Here is a 19,237-nt window from a genome sequence, read left to right as displayed (position 1 = left end):
GGGCAGTGGCGTACTACCTATATAATAACAGCACATAGTGGGTAGTGGCATACTACCTATATAATAACAGCACATAGTGGGCAGTGGCGTACTACCTATATAATAACAGTACATAGTGGGTAGTGGCGTACTACCTATATAATAACAGCACATAGTGGGCAGTGGCGTACTACCTATATAATAACAGTACATGGTGGGCAGTGGCGTACTACCTATATAATAACAGCACATAGTGGGCAGTGGCGTACTACCTATATAGGGGGGGGTGTCATGTCCGTCTATGTCCGCCTATGTCCTGTCCTTTTTGGATTCTATGAGACAACGGACGTGTTTTTTGGGACATTGGCGGACACGGACGGACATTGGCGGACTCGGACGGACATTGGCGGACTCGGACGGACATTGGCGGACTCGGACGGACATTGGCGGACCCGGACGGACATTGGCGGACTCGGACGGACATTGGCGGACTCGGACGGACATTGGCGGACCCGGACGGACATTGGCGGACTTGGATGGACATTGGTGGACATTAGCGGACATTGGTGGACATTAGCGGACAAAGATTTTGAGGACTGAAGAGTACTGAAGAGTACTGAAGAGTACTGAGGAGGATGGCTGAGAAGGATGGCTGAGGAGGATGGCTGAGGAGGATGACTGAGGAGGATGACTGAGGAGGATGACTGAGAGGGAGGAGAAGGATCAGGAAGACCCAGGAGGAGGAGGAGGAGGACCCAGAAGGAGGACCTAGGAGGAGGAGGAGGAGAACTGAGGAGGATGACTGAGGAGGAGGAGGACTCAGGAGGAGGACTGAGGAGGACTGAGAAGGAGGAGGACTGGGGAGGATGGCTGAGGAGGATGACTGAGAGGGAGGAGGAGGAGGAAGAGGAGGAAGAGGACTGAGGAGGAGGAGGAGAAGGACTGAGGAGGAGAAGGAGGACCCAGGAGGAGGAGGACCCAGGAGGAGGAGGACCCAGGAGGACCCAGGAAAAGGCCCCAGGATGAGCAGGAGGACTGGGGAGGAGGAGAACTGTTGAGGACTGATGAGGAGGACTGAGGACGAGGAGGAAGAGTAGGAGGAGGACTGAGGACGGGAGAAGGAAGAGGACTGGGGAGGATCAGGAAGACCCAGGAGGACCCAGGAGGAGGAGGAGGAGGAGGACCCAGGAGGAGGAGGAGGACTGAGGAGGACTGAGGAGGAGGACTGACGATGACTGAGAAGGAGGAGGACTGAGGAGTACTGAGGAGGATGGCTGAGGAGGATGGCTGGGGAGGATGGCTGAGGAGGATGACTGAGGAGGATGACTGAGAGGGAGGAGGAGGACTCAGGAGGAGGACTCAGGAGGAGGACTCAGGAGGAGGACTCAGGAGGAGGACTTTGGAGAAATGAGAAGGACTAAGGAGGACTGAGGAGAACTGAGGAGGAGGAGGAGGAGGAGGACTGAATAGGAGGAGAAGGAGGGGACTGGGAGAGGACTAGGGAGGAGGAGGACTGATGAGAAGGATGAGGAGGAGGACCCAGGAGGAGGAGGACTGAGGACCGAGGAGGAACAGGAGGAGGATGAAGAGGAGGAGGAGGACCCAGGAGGAGGAGGACTGAGGAGGAGGACTGAGGAGGACTGAGGAGGATGGCTGAGGAGGATGACTGAGAGGGAAGAGGAGGAGGAGGAGGAGGAGGAGGACTGAGGAGGACTGAGAAGGAGGAGGAGGAGGAGGAGGACTGAATAGGAGGAGGAGGAGGGGGACTGGGGGAGGACTGAGGAGGAGGATGGAGGACTGAGGAGAAGGATGAGGAGGATGACTGAGAGGGAGGAGGAGGAAGAGGAGGAAGAGGACTGAGGAGGAGGAGGAGAAGGACTGAGGAGGAGAAGGAGGACCCAGGAGGAGGAGGACCCAGGAGGAGGAGGACCCAGGAGGACCCAGGAAAAGGCCCCAGGAGGAGGAGGAGGACTGGGGAGGAGGAGAACTGTTGAGGACTGATGAGAAGGATGAGGAGGAGGACCCAGGAGGAGGAGGACTGAGGACCGAGGAGGAACAGGAGGAGGATGAAGAGGAGGAGGAGGACCCAGGAGGAGGAGGACTGAGGAGGAGGACTGAGGAGGAGGAGGACTCAGGAGGAGGACTGAGGAGGACTGAGAAGGAGGAGGACTGGGGAGGATGGCTGAGGAGGATGACTGAGAGGGAGGAGGAGGAGGAAGAGGAGGAAGAGGACTGAGGAGGAGGAGGAGAAGGACTGAGGAGGAGAAGGAGGACCCAGGAGGAGGAGGACCCAGGAGGAGGACCTAGGAGGAGGAGGAGGAGAACTGAGGAGGATGACTGAGGAGGAGGAGGACTCAGGAGGAGGACTGAGGAGGACTGAGAAGGAGGAGGACTGGGGAGGATGGCTGAGGAGGATGACTGAGAGGGAGGAGGAGGAGGAAGAGGAGGAAGAGGACTGAGGAGGAGGAGGAGAAGGACTGAGGAGGAGAAGGAGGACCCAGGAGGAGGAGGACCCAGGAGGAGGAGGACCCAGGAGGACCCAGGAAAAGGCCCCAGGATGAGCAGGAGGACTGGGGAGGAGGAGAACTGTTGAGGACTGATGAGGAGGACTGAGGACGAGGAGGAAGAGTAGGAGGAGGACTGAGGACGGGAGAAGGAAGAGGACTGGGGAGGATCAGGAAGACCCAGGAGGACCCAGGAGGAGGAGGAGGAGGAGGACCCAGGAGGAGGAGGAGGACTGAGGAGGACTGAGGAGGAGGACTGACGATGACTGAGAAGGAGGAGGACTGAGGAGTACTGAGGAGGATGGCTGAGGAGGATGGCTGGGGAGGATGGCTGAGGAGGATGACTGAGGAGGATGACTGAGAGGGAGGAGGAGGACTCAGGAGGAGGACTCAGGAGGAGGACTCAGGAGGAGGACTCAGGAGGAGGACTTTGGAGAAATGAGAAGGACTAAGGAGGACTGAGGAGAACTGAGGAGGAGGAGGAGGAGGAGGACTGAATAGGAGGAGAAGGAGGGGACTGGGAGAGGACTAGGGAGGAGGAGGACTGATGAGAAGGATGAGGAGGAGGACCCAGGAGGAGGAGGACTGAGGACCGAGGAGGAACAGGAGGAGGATGAAGAGGAGGAGGAGGACCCAGGAGGAGGAGGACTGAGGAGGAGGACTGAGGAGGACTGAGGAGGATGGCTGAGGAGGATGACTGAGAGGGAAGAGGAGGAGGAGGAGGAGGAGGAGGACTGAGGAGGACTGAGAAGGAGGAGGAGGAGGAGGAGGACTGAATAGGAGGAGGAGGAGGGGGACTGGGGGAGGACTGAGGAGGAGGATGGAGGACTGAGGAGAAGGATGAGGAGGATGACTGAGAGGGAGGAGGAGGAAGAGGAGGAAGAGGACTGAGGAGGAGGAGGAGAAGGACTGAGGAGGAGAAGGAGGACCCAGGAGGAGGAGGACCCAGGAGGAGGAGGACCCAGGAGGACCCAGGAAAAGGCCCCAGGAGGAGGAGGAGGACTGGGGAGGAGGAGAACTGTTGAGGACTGATGAGAAGGATGAGGAGGAGGACCCAGGAGGAGGAGGACTGAGGACCGAAGAGGAACAGGAGGAGGATGAAGAGGAGGAGGAGGACCCAGGAGGAGGAGGACTGAGGAGGAGGACTGAGGAGGACTGAGGAGGATGGCTGAGGAGGATGACTGAGAGGGAAGAGGAGGAGGAGGAGGAGGAGGAGGAGGACTGAGGAGGACTGAGAAGGAGGAGGAGGAGGAGGAGGACTGAATAGGAGGAGGAGGAGGGGGACTGGGGGAGGACTGAGGAGGAGTACCTACCTTGGGTTCGTTTCGGGCTAGCACGCCCAGGCCAAGACATCTTGCGTCTCCACCACCGGTGTCTCCGTTATCATGTCTTGCTCACAGCCCATTCCAAGATTGAATTGCCATTTGCCCCTGTATATCCAGGGGTAGGAGGGGTGTCGGGGACGGTATGGAGAAAGCGATCAAGTGCTGCCTTGAATTTTGGCAAGGTTGGGATAGACTTGATGTCGTGAGGCACAACGTTATACAAAGCAGAGGCCACTGAAGGGAAAGAATGGAACCTCATGGTGTTGATGCTTTTGTATTTTGATCCGCCAAGAGGACGAAGACATGTAACTCCTCTTCTTTGAGAGTGTTGGAAAGAAATGTTTACACTGTTGGGAATCTCACCGTAGTAAATTTTCCAGACAAGGATGATCATGTACCTCTCGCGGCGGCGCTGTAGGGAGTAGAGATCAAGCTGCTTCAGGCGCTCCCAGTAGCTAAGATGCTTGTATCCTGCTATTTTCGCAGTGAATGAGCGTTGGATCGACTCAATCATGATTATGTCACACTGCAGGTGAGGCGACCAGAGAGCACAACAATACTCGGTAATAGAGCGGACGTATGTCTTGAAGAGCATCATCATCGTGTCTTTGTCTCTGGTAGAGAAAGTTCTCAGTACCCATCCAGCTTTGCTCGCTGCCTCAGAAGACTTTCTTGTGATGTGTTCACGCCAGGAGAGATCACTGTCAACATACACACCGAGATCTTTCACGACATCATCAGAAGATATCGATGCACCAGATGGTAAAATGTAGGGTTTCTTTAGCTCAGGGTTCTTACCATGCTGGAGAAGTTGGAACTTACTTTCGTTTAGCTCCATGTTGTTTGCTACTGCCCATCGCACTACTGCACAGAGATCTTCCTGGAGACATTTGCAGTCGGACGGGGAGCTGATGTTTTTGTGGAGCTTGGAGTCATCAGCAAACACTTTTACTTTGCAATGTCTTACAACTAGGAACAGGTCGTTGATATACAAAATAAATAGCAGTGGGCCTAACACAGTGCCCTGTGGTACCCCACTTAGCACCATTATGACGAGAGATTCAATACCATCGACAACGACATGTTGGGTTCTTCCACTGAGGAAGCTTTCCAGCCAGCGGTGGGCGTTGCCCTGGATACCGTACATATGGAGCTTCTTCAATAGTATAGCGTGATCTACCTTATCGAAGGCTTTGCTGAAATCAAGATACAGAATATCAGCATTTTCGTCACCATCTAAGTCATCCATGATGTCTTGGACGTGGTGAAGAAGTTGAGTAAGACAGCTTCTTCCAGCTTGAAAGCCGTGTTGATCGTGGTTGATGATGTCTTGAGCTACAATGTAGTCAACCAGCTTAGCGCGGACGACCCTCTCGAACATCTTTATGAGGTTGGATGTTAGAGATACCGGTCGATAGTTGGCAGCAATCGACCTTTTCCCCTTTTTAAAAAGGGGGATAATACTCTGGTTCTTGAATTTTGTAGCTATTTCACCAGAGCTTAGCGAAGCTTTCCAAAGCTTGGTTATCACAGGAGCTAGGACAATTCCACATTCCTTGAGGATTAGGACTGGGAACTTGTCAGGTCCGACTGCTGAGAAACGATTCATCGCTTTGATGGCGTCGAGGATATCTTGCTCATTAAAGTCGATGTCTGTGATAGAATGAGGTTGCTCTATGACCTTGGACGTCCGGACTTCGGCTAGATTTGCCTTTTTAGGGTCACTGAAAGCACTCGCATATTGATCCTGTAAGATATTACCCATAGTGGCTGGATCAGACTGGAGCTTGTCATCACTATCCAATAGGGGTCCGACAGATGCAGCAGGGGTTTTAAACCTCTTTGCGAAGGTATAAAACGCCTTAGGATTAGTCTTGATCTTACTAAGAGCAACAAGTTCTTCTCTGGCTCGCTGCTGTTTAATGTCCGCTTTAAGGAGCATCTCGACAGCAGCCCTCTCTTCATCCAGCTTGCGAAGCTTGACATTATTGCGAGGCGGAGAAGGGCCACAAAATCTGTATTTAATACAGTTGATCCTGGCATTAAGGCGCTTTTTCTTTCTAAGGAGAGCCACCCTTGACCTTGGGACTTTTGAAGATTCTGCGGCTTGACGATTGTGGCTATGAGAAGGTGCGTGTTTCTTGCAGATCTGCACAAGGATCCCTTCAAACATATCCCATGCAGCATCTTGGCTAGTTGAAGGGTTGGTTACTGTCGACCAGTCTACAGTAGTGAGTTCCTTGTTAACCAAGGCCCAGTCAGCAGCATTGAAGTTGATGTCATCAAGTGCTGTGGCAGGACTGTACTCTTTCCTTGCTGGTTGCTCAAGTAGGAACTGCGGGTGGAGGAGAGTACAGGTCACTATGTCGTGGTCTGATTTCTCCGTCTTTGACACTGATAAACCGTGGATTAAGTCGGAGTTGTTTGATAGGATCAGGTCAAGGATGTTTTGGTCCTTCCTAGTGGGTTCATCGACTAGCTGCTCTAGGAAGTTTGAAGATATGAACTCCATAAAGGCTAGTCCCGAGTTCGTGTCGGAAGCCGATTTGCTGGAGTTTGGTTTGATCGACTTACTGGACCAGTCTACAAACGGCAAATTAAAGTCGCCTGCAATGTAGAGTTCAGGAGAGCCAGGGAGGTGGTCTATAAAGTCTTGGATCACACACAGACAGTCATCAAATTTGTCGAATGGTGCCTGTGGAGGGCGGTACACGCCAACAAGGAGAAAGTTACTGCTAGCGATGTGAACCATTGCAACTTCACAATAGGAGTTAGAGTACACTTTTGTCGTGTCAGCAGGTATAGAGTGGTGTAGGAAGATAGCTACACCGCCTTGAGCACGTTTGTCTCGATCAGCTCTGATGGTACTGTAGCCAGGGATACACGTCTCTGCTTCAACATGGTATGGCTTCAGATGAGTCTCAGTCAGAATAAAGAAGGGGGTGTGGAGCGGACTGGTTGCTAAATTCTCGTGGAGAGATTTCAACTTCCATTGCTGGTTCTTTATCCCAGGATTCATTCCTTGTATGTTAAGAAGAAATGTTGAGGAGATCGGGAGTATTGATTTGAGGTCTACTTTCCCAGCAGCGGTTGGTAGAGAGCAGGCTGTTGCAGGTGCTGTGCAGGGTAGCCCTGGGGAAGATGAGGGGCTTGTTGGTAGGGTTGCTGAACTGCAGTTGAGTACTGAACACCCGGACGAAGATATAACTGGGGGTTCGGGCTTGTTTGCGGAGGTAGATGAGAGGCCATCATTGATTCGAGTGATTTCTGAATCATGCACGACATCTCTTTCGACCAATCCGCTTTCAATTGGTCCAAATGCTGGAGAAAATCCTTGTTGCTAAAATATTTCGAAGTATTTTTCTCTTGAGGCGGCTTCGAAGTTGATGTATTCTTCCTGCTGCGCTTGTGATTGTCTTGAGCAGGAGGGACATCCCCTTTCTTTCCTGTTGGAACAGGTTTAGTGGGTGGTTTGTCGCTGCTGATGCGCTTTACACCTCTAATATGAATGAGCTTGCATTCATTGTTTAGGCACAAGTTAGAGACAAGACCATTTTGGCAAAGTTGGGTATGGAAGTAGCGGCAGCTATCTCCACGATTGCAACCGCGGCGACGATCTTTGCCTCCGGGACCGTTCCGCATAAATCGCTTGCACCACGTGGGATGGTAGTGTTGGCACTTGCCATCAGTAAGTCCAGTAATGCCATGCGGGCATTCCTGTTTCAAGAGTAAAGGACAAACTGGTATGTTGCGATCGTAAACTTCGTTGATTGGAGACTTGATCTCTTTGTCCTCCGTGTTAGTTTTCAGATCGTTAGCAGTGGTTTCTGCATTGATGGTAGAATCAGATTCAGCCTGCACATCGGACTTAATAGATATGTTGTTGCTTATCACATCCTTCTGGTCAGTAACAGGGAGAATTTGCTCCGTTTGCTGTGGTGACGGTTGACTCCAGCTGGAGAGACACTCGCCGCACAGAAATACAACTCCTATTTCCTCGTCAACATGCGTGTCAGTATAACAACCACGGTGACCGGGTCTCTTACAACGACAGCATATTACTTCGCTGGGCGAGTTGTCCGAGGAGTAGGGGGTAAAGTCGGCCTTGCACTTCAGACAGCGAATTGCACGTGCGTCTTGGATAAACTGCACAATCGCCGTAGCAGCTACCGCCTTGGTTAGGTGGTTTCCGCTTTTTAGGGTAGAAATTCGTTCCGCAAGAACTGGATAGTCGCTATCCATAGACTGGAGAAGCTTTACCGCAAATTAGCTAGGTGTTTCTGAAGGATAGTTCTAGAGTTACCTAGCAGGTCCACATTTTGCTCAAGGGACTTGTTGCTTTGGTATGCATCTAAGAGGAGGATGGAGGACTGAGGAGAAGGATGAGGAGGATGACTGAGAGGGAGGAGGAGGAGGAAGAGGAGGAAGAGGACTGAGGAGGAGGAGGAGAAGGACTGAGGAGGAGAAGGAGGACCCAGGAGGAGGAGGACCCAGGAGGAGGAGGACCCAGGAGGACCCAGGAAAAGGCCCCAGGATGAGCAGGAGGACTGGGGAGGAGGAGAACTGTTGAGGACTGATGAGGAGGACTGAGGACGAGGAGGAAGAGTAGGAGGAGGACTGAGGAGGGGAGAAGGAAGAGGACTGGGGAGGATCAGGAAGACCCAGGAGGACCCAGGAGGAGGAGGAGGAGGAGGACCCAGGAGGAGGAGGAGGACTGAGGAGGACTGAGGAGGAGGACTGAGGAGGAGGACTGACGATGACTGAGAAGGAGGAGGACTGAGGAGTACTGAGGAGGATGGCTGAGGAGGATGGCTGGGGAGGATGGCTGAGGAGGATGACTGAGAGGGAGGAGGAGGACTCAGGAGGAGGACTCAGGAGGAGGACTCAGGAGGAGGACTTAGGAGAAATGAGAAGGAGGACTGAGGAGAACTGAGGAGGAGGAGGAGGAGGAGGACTGAATAGGAGGAGAAGGAGGGGACTGGGAGAGGACTGGGGAGGAGGAGGACTGATGAGAAGGATGAGGAGGAGGACCCAGGAGGAGGACTGAGGACCGAGGAGGAACAGGAGGAGGATGAAGAGGAGGAGGAGGACCCAGGAGGAGGAGGACTGAGGAGGAGGACTGAGGAGGACTGAGGAGGATGGCTGAGGAGGATTACTGAGAGGGAAGAGGAGGAGGAGGAGGAGGAGGAGGACTGAGGAGGCCTGAGAAGGAGGAGGAGGACCTGGAGGAGAAGGAGGACTGAATAGGAGGAGGAGGAGGGGGACTGGGGGAGGACTGAGGAGGAGGATGGAGGACTGAGGAGAAGGATGAGGAGGAGGACTGAGGAGGACTGAGGAGGAAGAGGAGGAGGATGAAGAGGAGGAGGAGGACCCAGGAGGGAGCTCAGGAGGAGGAGGAGGACTGGGGAGGAGGAGGACTGTTGAGGACTGATGAGGAGGACTGAGGACGAGGAGGAGGAGGAGGACTGAGGAGGGGAGGAGGAAGAGGACTGAGAACGATCAGGAAGACCCAGGGGGAGGAGGAGGAAGAGTAGGAGGAGGAAGCATCTAAATGTTATTTCCATTTTTGTCCGTTTTTGTCCATTTTTGTCCGTTTTTGTCCGCTCTATTTTTTGTCCGTTTTGAAAATATAGGGTACCGAACGGACAAAAAACATGATCCCCCTATAACAGCAAAAATTTAACATTTTATTTAGCAATTTAGGTGTCCATTAATGTCCGCCTATGTCCGCCTATGTCCGTCTATGTCCGCCTATGTCCGCCTATGTCCGCCTATGTCCGTCTATGTCCGCCTATGTCCGCCTATGTCCTGTCCTTTTTGGATTCTATGAGACAAGCGGACATAGACGGACGTGACACCCCCCCCTATATAATAACAGCACATAGTGGGTAGTGGCGTACTACCTATATAATAACAGCACATAGTGGGCAGTGGCGTACTACCTATATAATAACAGTACATAGTGGGTAGTGGCGTACTACCTATATAATAACAGTACATAGTGGGCAGTGGCGTAGTACCTATATAATAACAACTTGCATAGTGGGCAGTGGCGTACTACCTATATAATAACAGTACATAGTGGGCAGTGGCGTACTACCTATATAATAACAGCACATAGTGGATGGTGGCGTACTACCTATATAATAACAGTGCATAGTGGGTAGTGGCGTACTACCTATATAATAACAGTACATAGTGGGCAGTGGCGTACTACCTATATAATAACAGCACATAGTGGGCAGTGGCGTACTACCTATTATATAATAATTCTATTTCTTCACAATCACTCTATTATATTTAGTGTAACTTACTAACTTACAGTACTATGCACCTATAATTTATATAATATATTAAATGCTCTAATCAACAGGAACAACCACTATGATCTCCAGATGGTATCAAGTTAAACTAACAGAACAGCACGAAATGTAGCAGTCACTTGGAATATTAAGAATAAAAGTTCTAGAATTGACCTACAGTAACTTGTATTCAATGTTTCATACATGTCAGACATACAACTCTGTTGTATAATTGATACTAAAGAGTTCGCCTGAAAAGAATTTCAACCACTTGATTTTGTTTCGACTCCTTCTAAATAGATACGTTAAGATTATTAAAGGATATTCAGATATCAGAAACACTGATTAATGATTATAATGATGAAGTGGGAACAGGGAATTATCAACTTTATTCGCTCTAGTACTGTATCGATAATTACGAATATCGCGTGCCCAAATGAGAGTTTCATCAGTGTCTTGTGATACACACTGAGTGTAAGAACACTATGCAAATATATTGAAGATGAGTTACGAGTATAGAAAAATAGAAAGCACTGAAGTAGGTATTATATATAATCAATATTGCTCACGACACTTTATGATGATGTACCATGCTACATAATGAGTTATTGTAGTGCGAGTAAACAGTAAACACCGCATCTTGTTATTGAAGATGATTAGTGCTATCACGTGGTATCTGGAAACATCTTAAAATAAATCTTACTAAAGCCCCTCCTGATCCAAAATAATCTTTTGAATGCAAAATACTTGAAATTCTTTAACCTTCATTGTTTTTGTTTAGTAAGGAATTGTTTTCGACAAATTTTTGTGTACCACAACACATCTGTTTTAACCAGAAAGATACACAACCAAGTCGACCATAATAAGGTGAGAGAGAGAACACACGATCAACTGGATCTTGTTAAAAGTAATTACTGAGGGGGTGTTAGACCCATTGTTATACACACCCAGACAATTATGCTAAATCACGGAGCTACCTCTTCCCCTCCTCCCAGGTAGATATCGTTTTCTCACCACCCGTCAGGAGGGAGAGCATGCTTGGAAAGTGTAAGCTTACACCCAGTTGTACTCTCACTCTTCAGGGCGAGTAGAGAGGTAATTACCAGGACACACACAGCTAGTGTAGGTAATAGGCGTGGATAATGATTTCCTGCGCGGTAGAGATGCAGCATGTGGGGACTGCTGCTGCTTGTATTAAGTCTCTGTTATAATGGAATGCTGAGAATGTGGGAGATGTAGTTCTGTATGTTAAGACTAAGGTTAAGATATATGTACCCCACGTGTAGGTATATAGTATATATACCTATCATGTTATGATACAATACATTGATCTGCAGTATACTATGCATACAGTACTAATGACACATTTGCCGTTTAGAATTGATCCATTATATATATAGCCCCACATGTATATTGTATACATGAAGGAAATCGTACCTAGAATAAAAAATTCTAGCAGATCCGTTTTTATCGGTAGTTTTAGTATGACTGATATAACCTTCAGGCATTTGCACTCACTATAGCAGTAGGAACCATATTAACACGTACTAATATGCTACTACCCTAGCATTTGCACTCACTATTATAGCAGTAGGAACCATATTAGCACGTAATAATATGCTACTACCCTAGCATTTGCACTCACTATTATAGCAGTAGGAACCATATTAACACGTACTAATATGCTACTACCCTAGCATTTGCACTCACTATTATAGCAGTAGGAACCATATTAACACGTACTAATATGCTACTACCCTAGCATTTGCACTCACTATATATAGCAGTAGGAACCATATTTACACGTATTACTAATTTTACAGTTTACTATGCTACTACCCTAGCATTGGTTACTATGCTAATAAAAGTGAAAACTGACCTTATTCATATCATGATCGGATATGTGAATAACTCACCTTATAATATCATGGTTGGATATATGTGAATAACTCACCTTATATCATGGTTGGATATGTTAATTACTCACCTTGAGATAACAGCACGATTGCTTACTGATAGGCTTGCAAGAAATTCCTGAGCTGAATTGGGTCGATAGCTCAATTGGTAGAGCACCAGGCATGTAACTCGGAGGCTGGCGGATCATACCTGCCCCGGCACTATGCCGGCCCATGATTTTCCGAATTGCTTACCAGTGGAAATCTAGTCAATTCAAATATCTGCTTGCTTGGTACTCATGGTCGATACAATCACAGCCCAACCAACTACTTGATCAGACCGATTCATCTACATGTGCATACGTCATCTGGGAGCCGTCAGTTGAGCTTGCTCTCTGACTCGTGGGTTGAAAACATCGTGTACAGTACTTCGTGAGTAGTACAGTACTTCACAACGATGATCCGCCTCCTCAACCAAAGAACCAAATATCTCACCTTATATCATGGTTGGATAATATGTGAATAACTCACCCTATATCATGGTTGGATATGTGAATAACTCACCCTATATCATGGTTGGATATGTGAATAACTCACCTTATGTCATGGTTGGATATGTGAATAACTCACCTTATATTGTCATGGTTGGATATGTGAATAACTCACCCTATATCATGGTTGGATATGTGAATAACTCACCCTATATCATGGTTGGATATGTGAATAACTCACCCTATATCATGGTTGGATATGTGAATAACTCACCCTATATCATGGTTGGATATGTGAATAACTCACCTTATGTCATGGTTGGATATGTGGGAGGGTGCTGCACCATGTGTCTCGTTCTGTCTTGATAACCGTGTTAGACAAAGGGTGATGAGGGAGTTGAGGGGACGGGTGAGCTGAGATGTCATTCCTTCAGCATTACCGCTTGTAATGGACATTCTACAGAGTGGATATATTATTATTATCCGGGATAATGAAGACATTAAAGATGAAGAGTTTAAAGAGATAATATCTATATTATTATTACTATCAGAAGCTGTTAAGATATTATGACGGGAAAAATGTGTCGAATTTTTTAAGATAACATGACATAGTTTCAAGAAAAATGGAAATTGTGGGGGTTGAAGCTGTGTACACGTTACTTTCACTAAATGCTTGAATTTCTTGGGGAAAGCATTTTTGGGTTTAATACTTATTTTAATATTTTAAAGTTCTTTAACAAACCTCAAAGCACATTTACAAATTCAAACCATTGACAAAAACAATCATAAAATTTTCGGAACCAGCTGGTAGACGATAAGAATTGCTAAAAATAAACTTTCACAAAAATCTAAAATTTGTCTGTTAAAAGACACTCAATACTTCGTAACTTAAAGATTTTAAAAATTGTTTGGGTATCTCCAATAGCGTTCCTGAACTTTGCTTGAAGTAGATTCTTTCATTTTAAACACAGAATAATTGGACGGAATATAATGAATATCAGAAACGTAATAAATTATCAGAAACATTTCTGATGGACTATGCTTGGACCGGCTTCTTCATACTCCTGCTTGGTTATCCACATTTCCTTAAAAGTTGACAAGGAAGCTAGTATTGAACCCCCTGTCCAAGCAGAATATTTCTTCTCAGGTGGATGAACGACTTTGACATCCAAATGTGAAGGCACTAGATTAGAAACCTCTTTCTGCAACCTCTCTGCCATACCTGGCAATAAATTAGTGCCTCCAGAGAGAACGATATTGGCGAATAACTTATTCAAGATTTCCTGCCGGAGGTCTGGATCACACGCAATGATGGATTTGTAGCAGATTTCATGAATTCCTGGAGACTCTTTCCCTCCCAGTGAAGGTTGGAACAAAACTTCTGGACATCTAAATCTCTCCTTCATGATGGTTATAATCTGACCATCAGGTAGCTCATATTGATTTTCAGCAGTGTCAGAACTTACAGTAGACCACATATCCTCTTCATAGTCTAGAGAAACGTAACAAACCTTCTCCTTAATGTCTCTGCAAATCTCACTTGACCCAGAAATGGTTGTGAAGTGGTAAGCTCCCTCGCCAAGAAGTTTCTTCATGTGATTTGTGAGCTCTTTCCCGGCAATGTCTATACATTTAGTTGCATGAGGAAGAACATAACCCTCATAAATGAGAACAGAATGAGAAACATTATAACCAGAATCTATGACAACTCCAGTAGTCCTTCCTGAAGCGTACAGAGAAAGGAGAGCTGTGTTGGCGACATAGAATAAAGGAAATTCAAAGGTTTCAAACATGATCTGAGTCATCCTTTCTCTGTTTGAATTAGGATTGAGTGGAGGCTCTGTCATAATAATCGAGTGTTCCTCAGGGGCAATACACAGCTCATTGTAAAACGTGTAAAGCCAGATCTTCTCCATATCGTCCCAATTTGTAACTACACCTCCTTCTAATGGATAATTGAGAGCTAGTACTCCTCTTTTGCTTTGGGCTTCATTTCCCACATAGCAATCTTGTTTCTCCCCACTCAATACAGTTTCGTGTTTTGGGTGTCCAACTACTGATGATAATACGTTTTTAGGAGCCTCATCTCCAGCAAAACCAACTTTTATCTGGAAGGATCCATTGTCAACCACAAGGTCAGTCTGCTCAAATGTTGTCTCACTGTCAGTCATAGCCGTAGGAAAGGTCCAAACTATAGAAGTGAAACCACGGTTGTTTTGTTTTCATTATCCATTGTCCAAACTATCAAGAAAGTACTTAGGTTAGTTCCTGTGTGTTTCTTTGAACTTTATTTGCAGAGTGCCACAGCTTTAAATTTATAGCGTAAAGACGATTCACTATTAATTTAAGAAAATATTTGCCTACATCTTTGCTCTAATGAGTCTAATTTAAAGGCATAGTTTTGAATATAAAATTATATCATAGAGTGAAAATATAAACCTACAATTTAATTGAAACAGTTAGACTGACCAGTTGGAAATATGCCATTCGAGTTACCAAATAATATGATAAAATCAGAATTAAGGACAGGGTAGTCAGAAAAAAGAATTGCATCCAAATATATTTAAGTTAACAGCAAAATCTGCCATTCTTCTAAAAAATCAATGTTCAATGTCTTCAAAAGTTTTAAAGTTTGTTTAAGTGTCTCCCACTGATATTTTCACTATGAACACACTACAGAATAATTGGACTGAATAATTGGACTGAATATTGAGAAATTATCTGAAACATTTCTGATGGACTATTCTTGGACCGGCTTCTTCATACTCCTCTTTGGTTATCCACATTTCCTTGAAAGTTGACAGGGAAGCGAGTATTGAACCCCCTGTCCATGCAGAATATTTCTTCTCAGGTGGATGAATGACTTTAACTTTCAAATATGGAGGAGCTAGATTAGAAATCTCTTTCTGCAACCTCTCTGCCATACCTGGCAATAAATTAGTGCCTCCAGAGAGGACAATATTAGCATAAAGGTCCTTCCAGATCTCTGCACCACACGTCTTGATGGATTTGTAGCAGATTTCATGAATTCCTGGAGACTCTTTCCCTCCCAGTGAAGGTTGGAACAGAACTTCTGGACATCTAAATCTCTCCTTCATGATAGTTATAATCTGACTGTCAGGTAGCTCATATTGAATTTCAGCAGTGTCAGAACTTAGTACAGCAGACCGCATATCCTCTTCATAGTCTGGAGAAACGTAACAAACCTTCTCCACAGTGGTCCGCGAAGGGGGGTCAGGCTATAATAGACCCCTTCTAGGTCATTTTGTTGTCTCAGGATATGTTTCCTGGAGTATTTTCGCCCAAAAAGACGTTTAAAAGCACTTAGAAGACCTCAAAATATACCAGAAGGGCTGAAAATGAGAAATCAAAAAATTGATTTTTTCCAAAAATACCCTGAAAATTTTAGAATTTGGCCGCTAAATTTGTTTAAAAGGCCTGACTCAAAATTCTACTCCACAACTGAAAGTCCTCAGGCAATTCTACGTTGATTCTGAAAATTTCATTAAAAAATATTGAAACCCTATTGAGTTATATTATTTTGAGCAACATCAGTTTCGCGAATGTCGCGAACTGAGATATGGGCAATTTTGTTCATTTTTTGCCATTATTTGAACACAGAATCCACAGTTAGGTAGATATTGAGCTGATATTCATAGAGAATGTGCAGTATAGGCTTACCTAACATATAACATTTGTCTCATCCAAAAATATTGATAATTGGCCAAATTATGGGCTAAAATCTATAAAAATCTATCAAAATTGGCGCGTATGCCCAAATATGGTCATATAGTATTTTGCTCATAACTCAGCCAATTTTAATCAAATTATGATAACACTTTATATTTGTGTTCAGGAGACTAGAAGCTACAAGTAAAGCACCCCAAAGCATGGTTTTGAGCTTGTTAAGGTGATTTTGCATAATTGGGATAATTGGGACCAAATATGGGCGTGGCTGATTTAAAAAAAAGTCCCAGCTTGTCCCAGGTTGAATTTTTTATGGCTAGTTAGATAATTATCTGAACTTTAGGATGCCATAGGTGGTTTAGGTGCACTCGAGCGCACTACCTAACATTTTTTTATTTTAAAACCAAAATTTTAGTTAAAAAGTGGGTATAAAATTTGAGGGTAAATGAAAAATCAACCAAAATAGATATCAACATGAATTTTTTTTCATTAGACAGGTATTCAACACGTACAACAGCAACAACAAGAGTAAGTGAATGCAAATATAGACTGCTTTATGAATATCCAGTCAGATGTAGGCCAATTTTTACTGCCAATTGCTTGAATTTCGGACTGTGTAAAAAAATCGTTGATATTATCGTACATCATTTCCACATTTTGAAAGATTTTTAATTATCGTCTTCAGCATATGTACCGGCTGATAATTTATGATAAATAACAAATAAATAAACAGAATTTCATGATACTCGATTTTGGTTCAATTATAGCCTGGTGGACCACTGTGTTCTCCTTAATGTCTCTGCAAATCTCACTTGACCCAGACATGGTTGTGAATTGGTAAGCTCCCTCACCAAGAAGTTTCTTCATGTGATTTGTGAGCTCTTTCCCAGAAAAACCTACAGATAAAGTTGCATGAGGAAGATTGTAACCCTCATAAATAGGAACAATATGAGACACATCATAACCAGAACTCACAACAACTCCAGTGGTCCTTCCTGAAGCGTACATAGAGAGGAGGGCTGTGTTGGCAACATAGAATGAAGGAAATTTAAAGGTTTCAAACATGATTTGAGTCATCCTTTCTCTGTTTGAATTAGGATTGAGTGGAGGCTCTGTCATAATAATTCGGTGTTCCTCAGGGGCAATACACAGCTCATTGTAAAACGTGTGATGCCAGATCTTCTCCATATCGTCCCAATTCGTAACTACACCTCCTTCTAATGGATAATTGAGAGCTAGTATTCCTCTTTTGCTTTGTGCTTCATTTCCTACATAGCAATCTTGTTTCTCCACATTCAATACAGTTTCGTGTTTAGGGTGTCCAACTACAGATGATAATACGTTTTTAGGAGCCTCATCTCCAGCAAAACCAACTTTCATCTGGAAGGATCCATTGTCAACCACAAGGTCAGTCTGCTCAAATGTTGTCACATTACCAGTGTCACTCATAGTGGGTTGAAAATTGCTAGATTTAGAGAACAATTGGGAATATTCCGATCAAATTATAGAAGTGAAGCCAGAGTAGTTGTATCCGAACTAATAAGAAAGTACTAAAGTTAGTTCTGACTATATTATGGTTATACAATAGTGCTTTACAATTAAAAATCATTTATTGGTGAAAAAGGAATTCATTGTTTATTCATGAAGACATGTCCACATGAATCTGCTCTAAATAGGTAATTTCGGCAGAAATTTTTTTAAAAGAATACTGAAAACTAAATTTAAGCAGTATGAATGGCATTAAATTTAAGAATATCACAGACACATGAATTAAAAATAGACAAAAACGGTGTTGTTTTAAGCACAAAGTCAATTTAACAATCGTGTGCTGTATTATACAAACAAGCTCAACCTAATCCTGTCAAGTAGTGGATGTCCTTGCTGTACGGCAAGTTAAACAAGGAACTGAAACTACTAGGTTCCGTACAGACTCAACTCTGCACCCATGTCAATATGTTCATTATATGCAAGCCTCTTGATTTATATCCTGTCGTGAGTAAACAAACATTTTCCAAAATCTCCATAGCAGTAGCTTTTATTGAAGCTTTTAAAGTAACTAGTGGTTTGACTGAATATGGATCAGGTTTGTTCAGAATGAGCAGATCTGGTCTTAATCTTGTTTCAACCAATAGATGTAGTAAGAGTGTAACTAAAGTGAAGAATCTTCAGTCTTCTTTTCTACCGGAGCGAGTCATTCCTTGTCAAGAACTGCTCGACAGTTTTAAGCTTTAAAGTTAGATTGGAAGAATTTAAGAAAGAAATTATTTCTAAAAACAGTGTAAATGATATTTATTTTTGGAATGTTTCCAATGAAGTTTTAGTTAAAATTGAAGGATCCAGTTATTTAAGCAATAAGGAGAGACATAATGAATATCTTTGGTTCCATCCTTTTGTGACAAAGAAGCGTTTTGTAAATTTTTATTCCACTGGGAAGTATTAATGAATTATTTATAAATAATGTATTAGATTTTATTTATTAATAAAGTTGAATTTGATAAATTTTTAATGTTGATGGAAATTTATATTATATACATATTTATTTAAATTATTTTTCTATTTAGTGCAATGATATTTTGTAGACACTTGTGATGATGTTATGTCACAATCTTTACTTACTTACTTACTTACTATGTACTAGTAGCACAGCTCATAGGAAAACAAATATTTTGCTCAACTCGATCCTATATTAATTATAAAAAAGCTACAGGGTGGGCCAAAAGTCAGTACCCATACGTTGGCCTTTATAGCTCAGTCACTGAGTGCCCAATTTAAATACTTCTTTCTGGTATGACTTAGTACCACCACTGGTTCGAGGAATTTGTCAACTCGAAAAATATTCGCGTTCATTTTTTTCAAATAGAGGTTCATTTTCACATTTATTTGATAGTTTGGATAGTCGGATCAAGCTAAATGTTATTGAATTGTGTTTGGCCATTCGAATTACGTTTGTCCTGAAAGAATTAGAACTGTAGCTTCTCAGATGACCGAGATATGAAGCATAACGAGTTTATTCATTACGTGTGATCAGGTGATTGGTTTACCTAATCACGTGAT

At 44.7% G+C, this 19,237-nt stretch overlaps 4 protein-coding genes across 4 annotated transcripts in view; 1 reads left to right on the top strand and 3 right to left on the bottom strand.

The window, feature by feature from the left end:
• The window catches only part of LOC134822596 (uncharacterized), a 38,134-nt gene extending 25,180 nt beyond the window's left edge, over nucleotides 1–12,954 (bottom strand). Inside the window, exon 1 of the mRNA XM_063833724.1 lies at nucleotides 12,804–12,954. Coding sequence (XP_063689794.1) covers nucleotides 12,804–12,952 — 149 coding nt within the window. The 5' untranslated portion in view covers nucleotides 12,953–12,954. The remainder of the gene's footprint in view (nucleotides 1–12,803) is intronic.
• Nucleotides 1–19,237, top strand: part of LOC134822799 (protein ABHD13-like) — a 948,842-nt gene that overhangs the window by 84,209 nt on the left and 845,396 nt on the right. The gene's annotated exons all lie outside the window — the stretch shown is intronic.
• Nucleotides 13,513–14,729, bottom strand: LOC134822660 (actin, clone 302-like). Its single transcript, XM_063833846.1, has one exon. The coding sequence runs from the start codon at nucleotides 14,665–14,667 to the stop codon at nucleotides 13,513–13,515; it is 1,155 nt and encodes a 384-aa protein (XP_063689916.1). The 5' UTR covers nucleotides 14,668–14,729.
• LOC134822646 (actin, clone 302-like) lies at nucleotides 15,027–17,715 on the bottom strand. The gene is made up of 2 exons (XM_063833816.1): nucleotides 16,964–17,715; nucleotides 15,027–15,705 (listed from the first exon to the last, which is right to left on the bottom strand). The coding sequence occupies exons 1-2, from the start codon at nucleotides 17,630–17,632 to the stop codon at nucleotides 15,214–15,216; spliced, it is 1,161 nt and encodes a 386-aa protein (XP_063689886.1). The 5' UTR covers nucleotides 17,633–17,715; the 3' UTR covers nucleotides 15,027–15,213.

The sequence above is a fragment of the Bolinopsis microptera genome, chromosome 11 (genome assembly GCF_026151205.1).
Source record: "Bolinopsis microptera isolate Bmic1 chromosome 11, MBARI_Bmic_1.0, whole genome shotgun sequence".
NCBI lineage: Eukaryota > Metazoa > Ctenophora > Tentaculata > Lobata > Bolinopsidae > Bolinopsis > Bolinopsis microptera.
The sequence above is the reverse complement of the archived record's forward strand: the minus strand, read 5'-3'. Positions and strand labels throughout refer to the sequence as shown.

Bases quoted from the DNA above. Each gene is read 5' to 3' on its own strand.
- LOC134822660 (XM_063833846.1), bottom strand. From the start codon at position 14,667: ATGACTGACAGTGAGACAACATTTGAGCAGACTGACCTTGTGGTTGAC.
- LOC134822646 (XM_063833816.1), bottom strand. From the start codon at position 17,632: ATGAGTGACACTGGTAATGTGACAACATTTGAGCAGACTGACCTTGTG. The intron at 15,706-16,963 runs GTGGTCCACCAG...ACCACTGTGGAG, and splicing joins GAGACATTAAGGAGAACACA to AAGGTTTGTTACGTTTCTCC.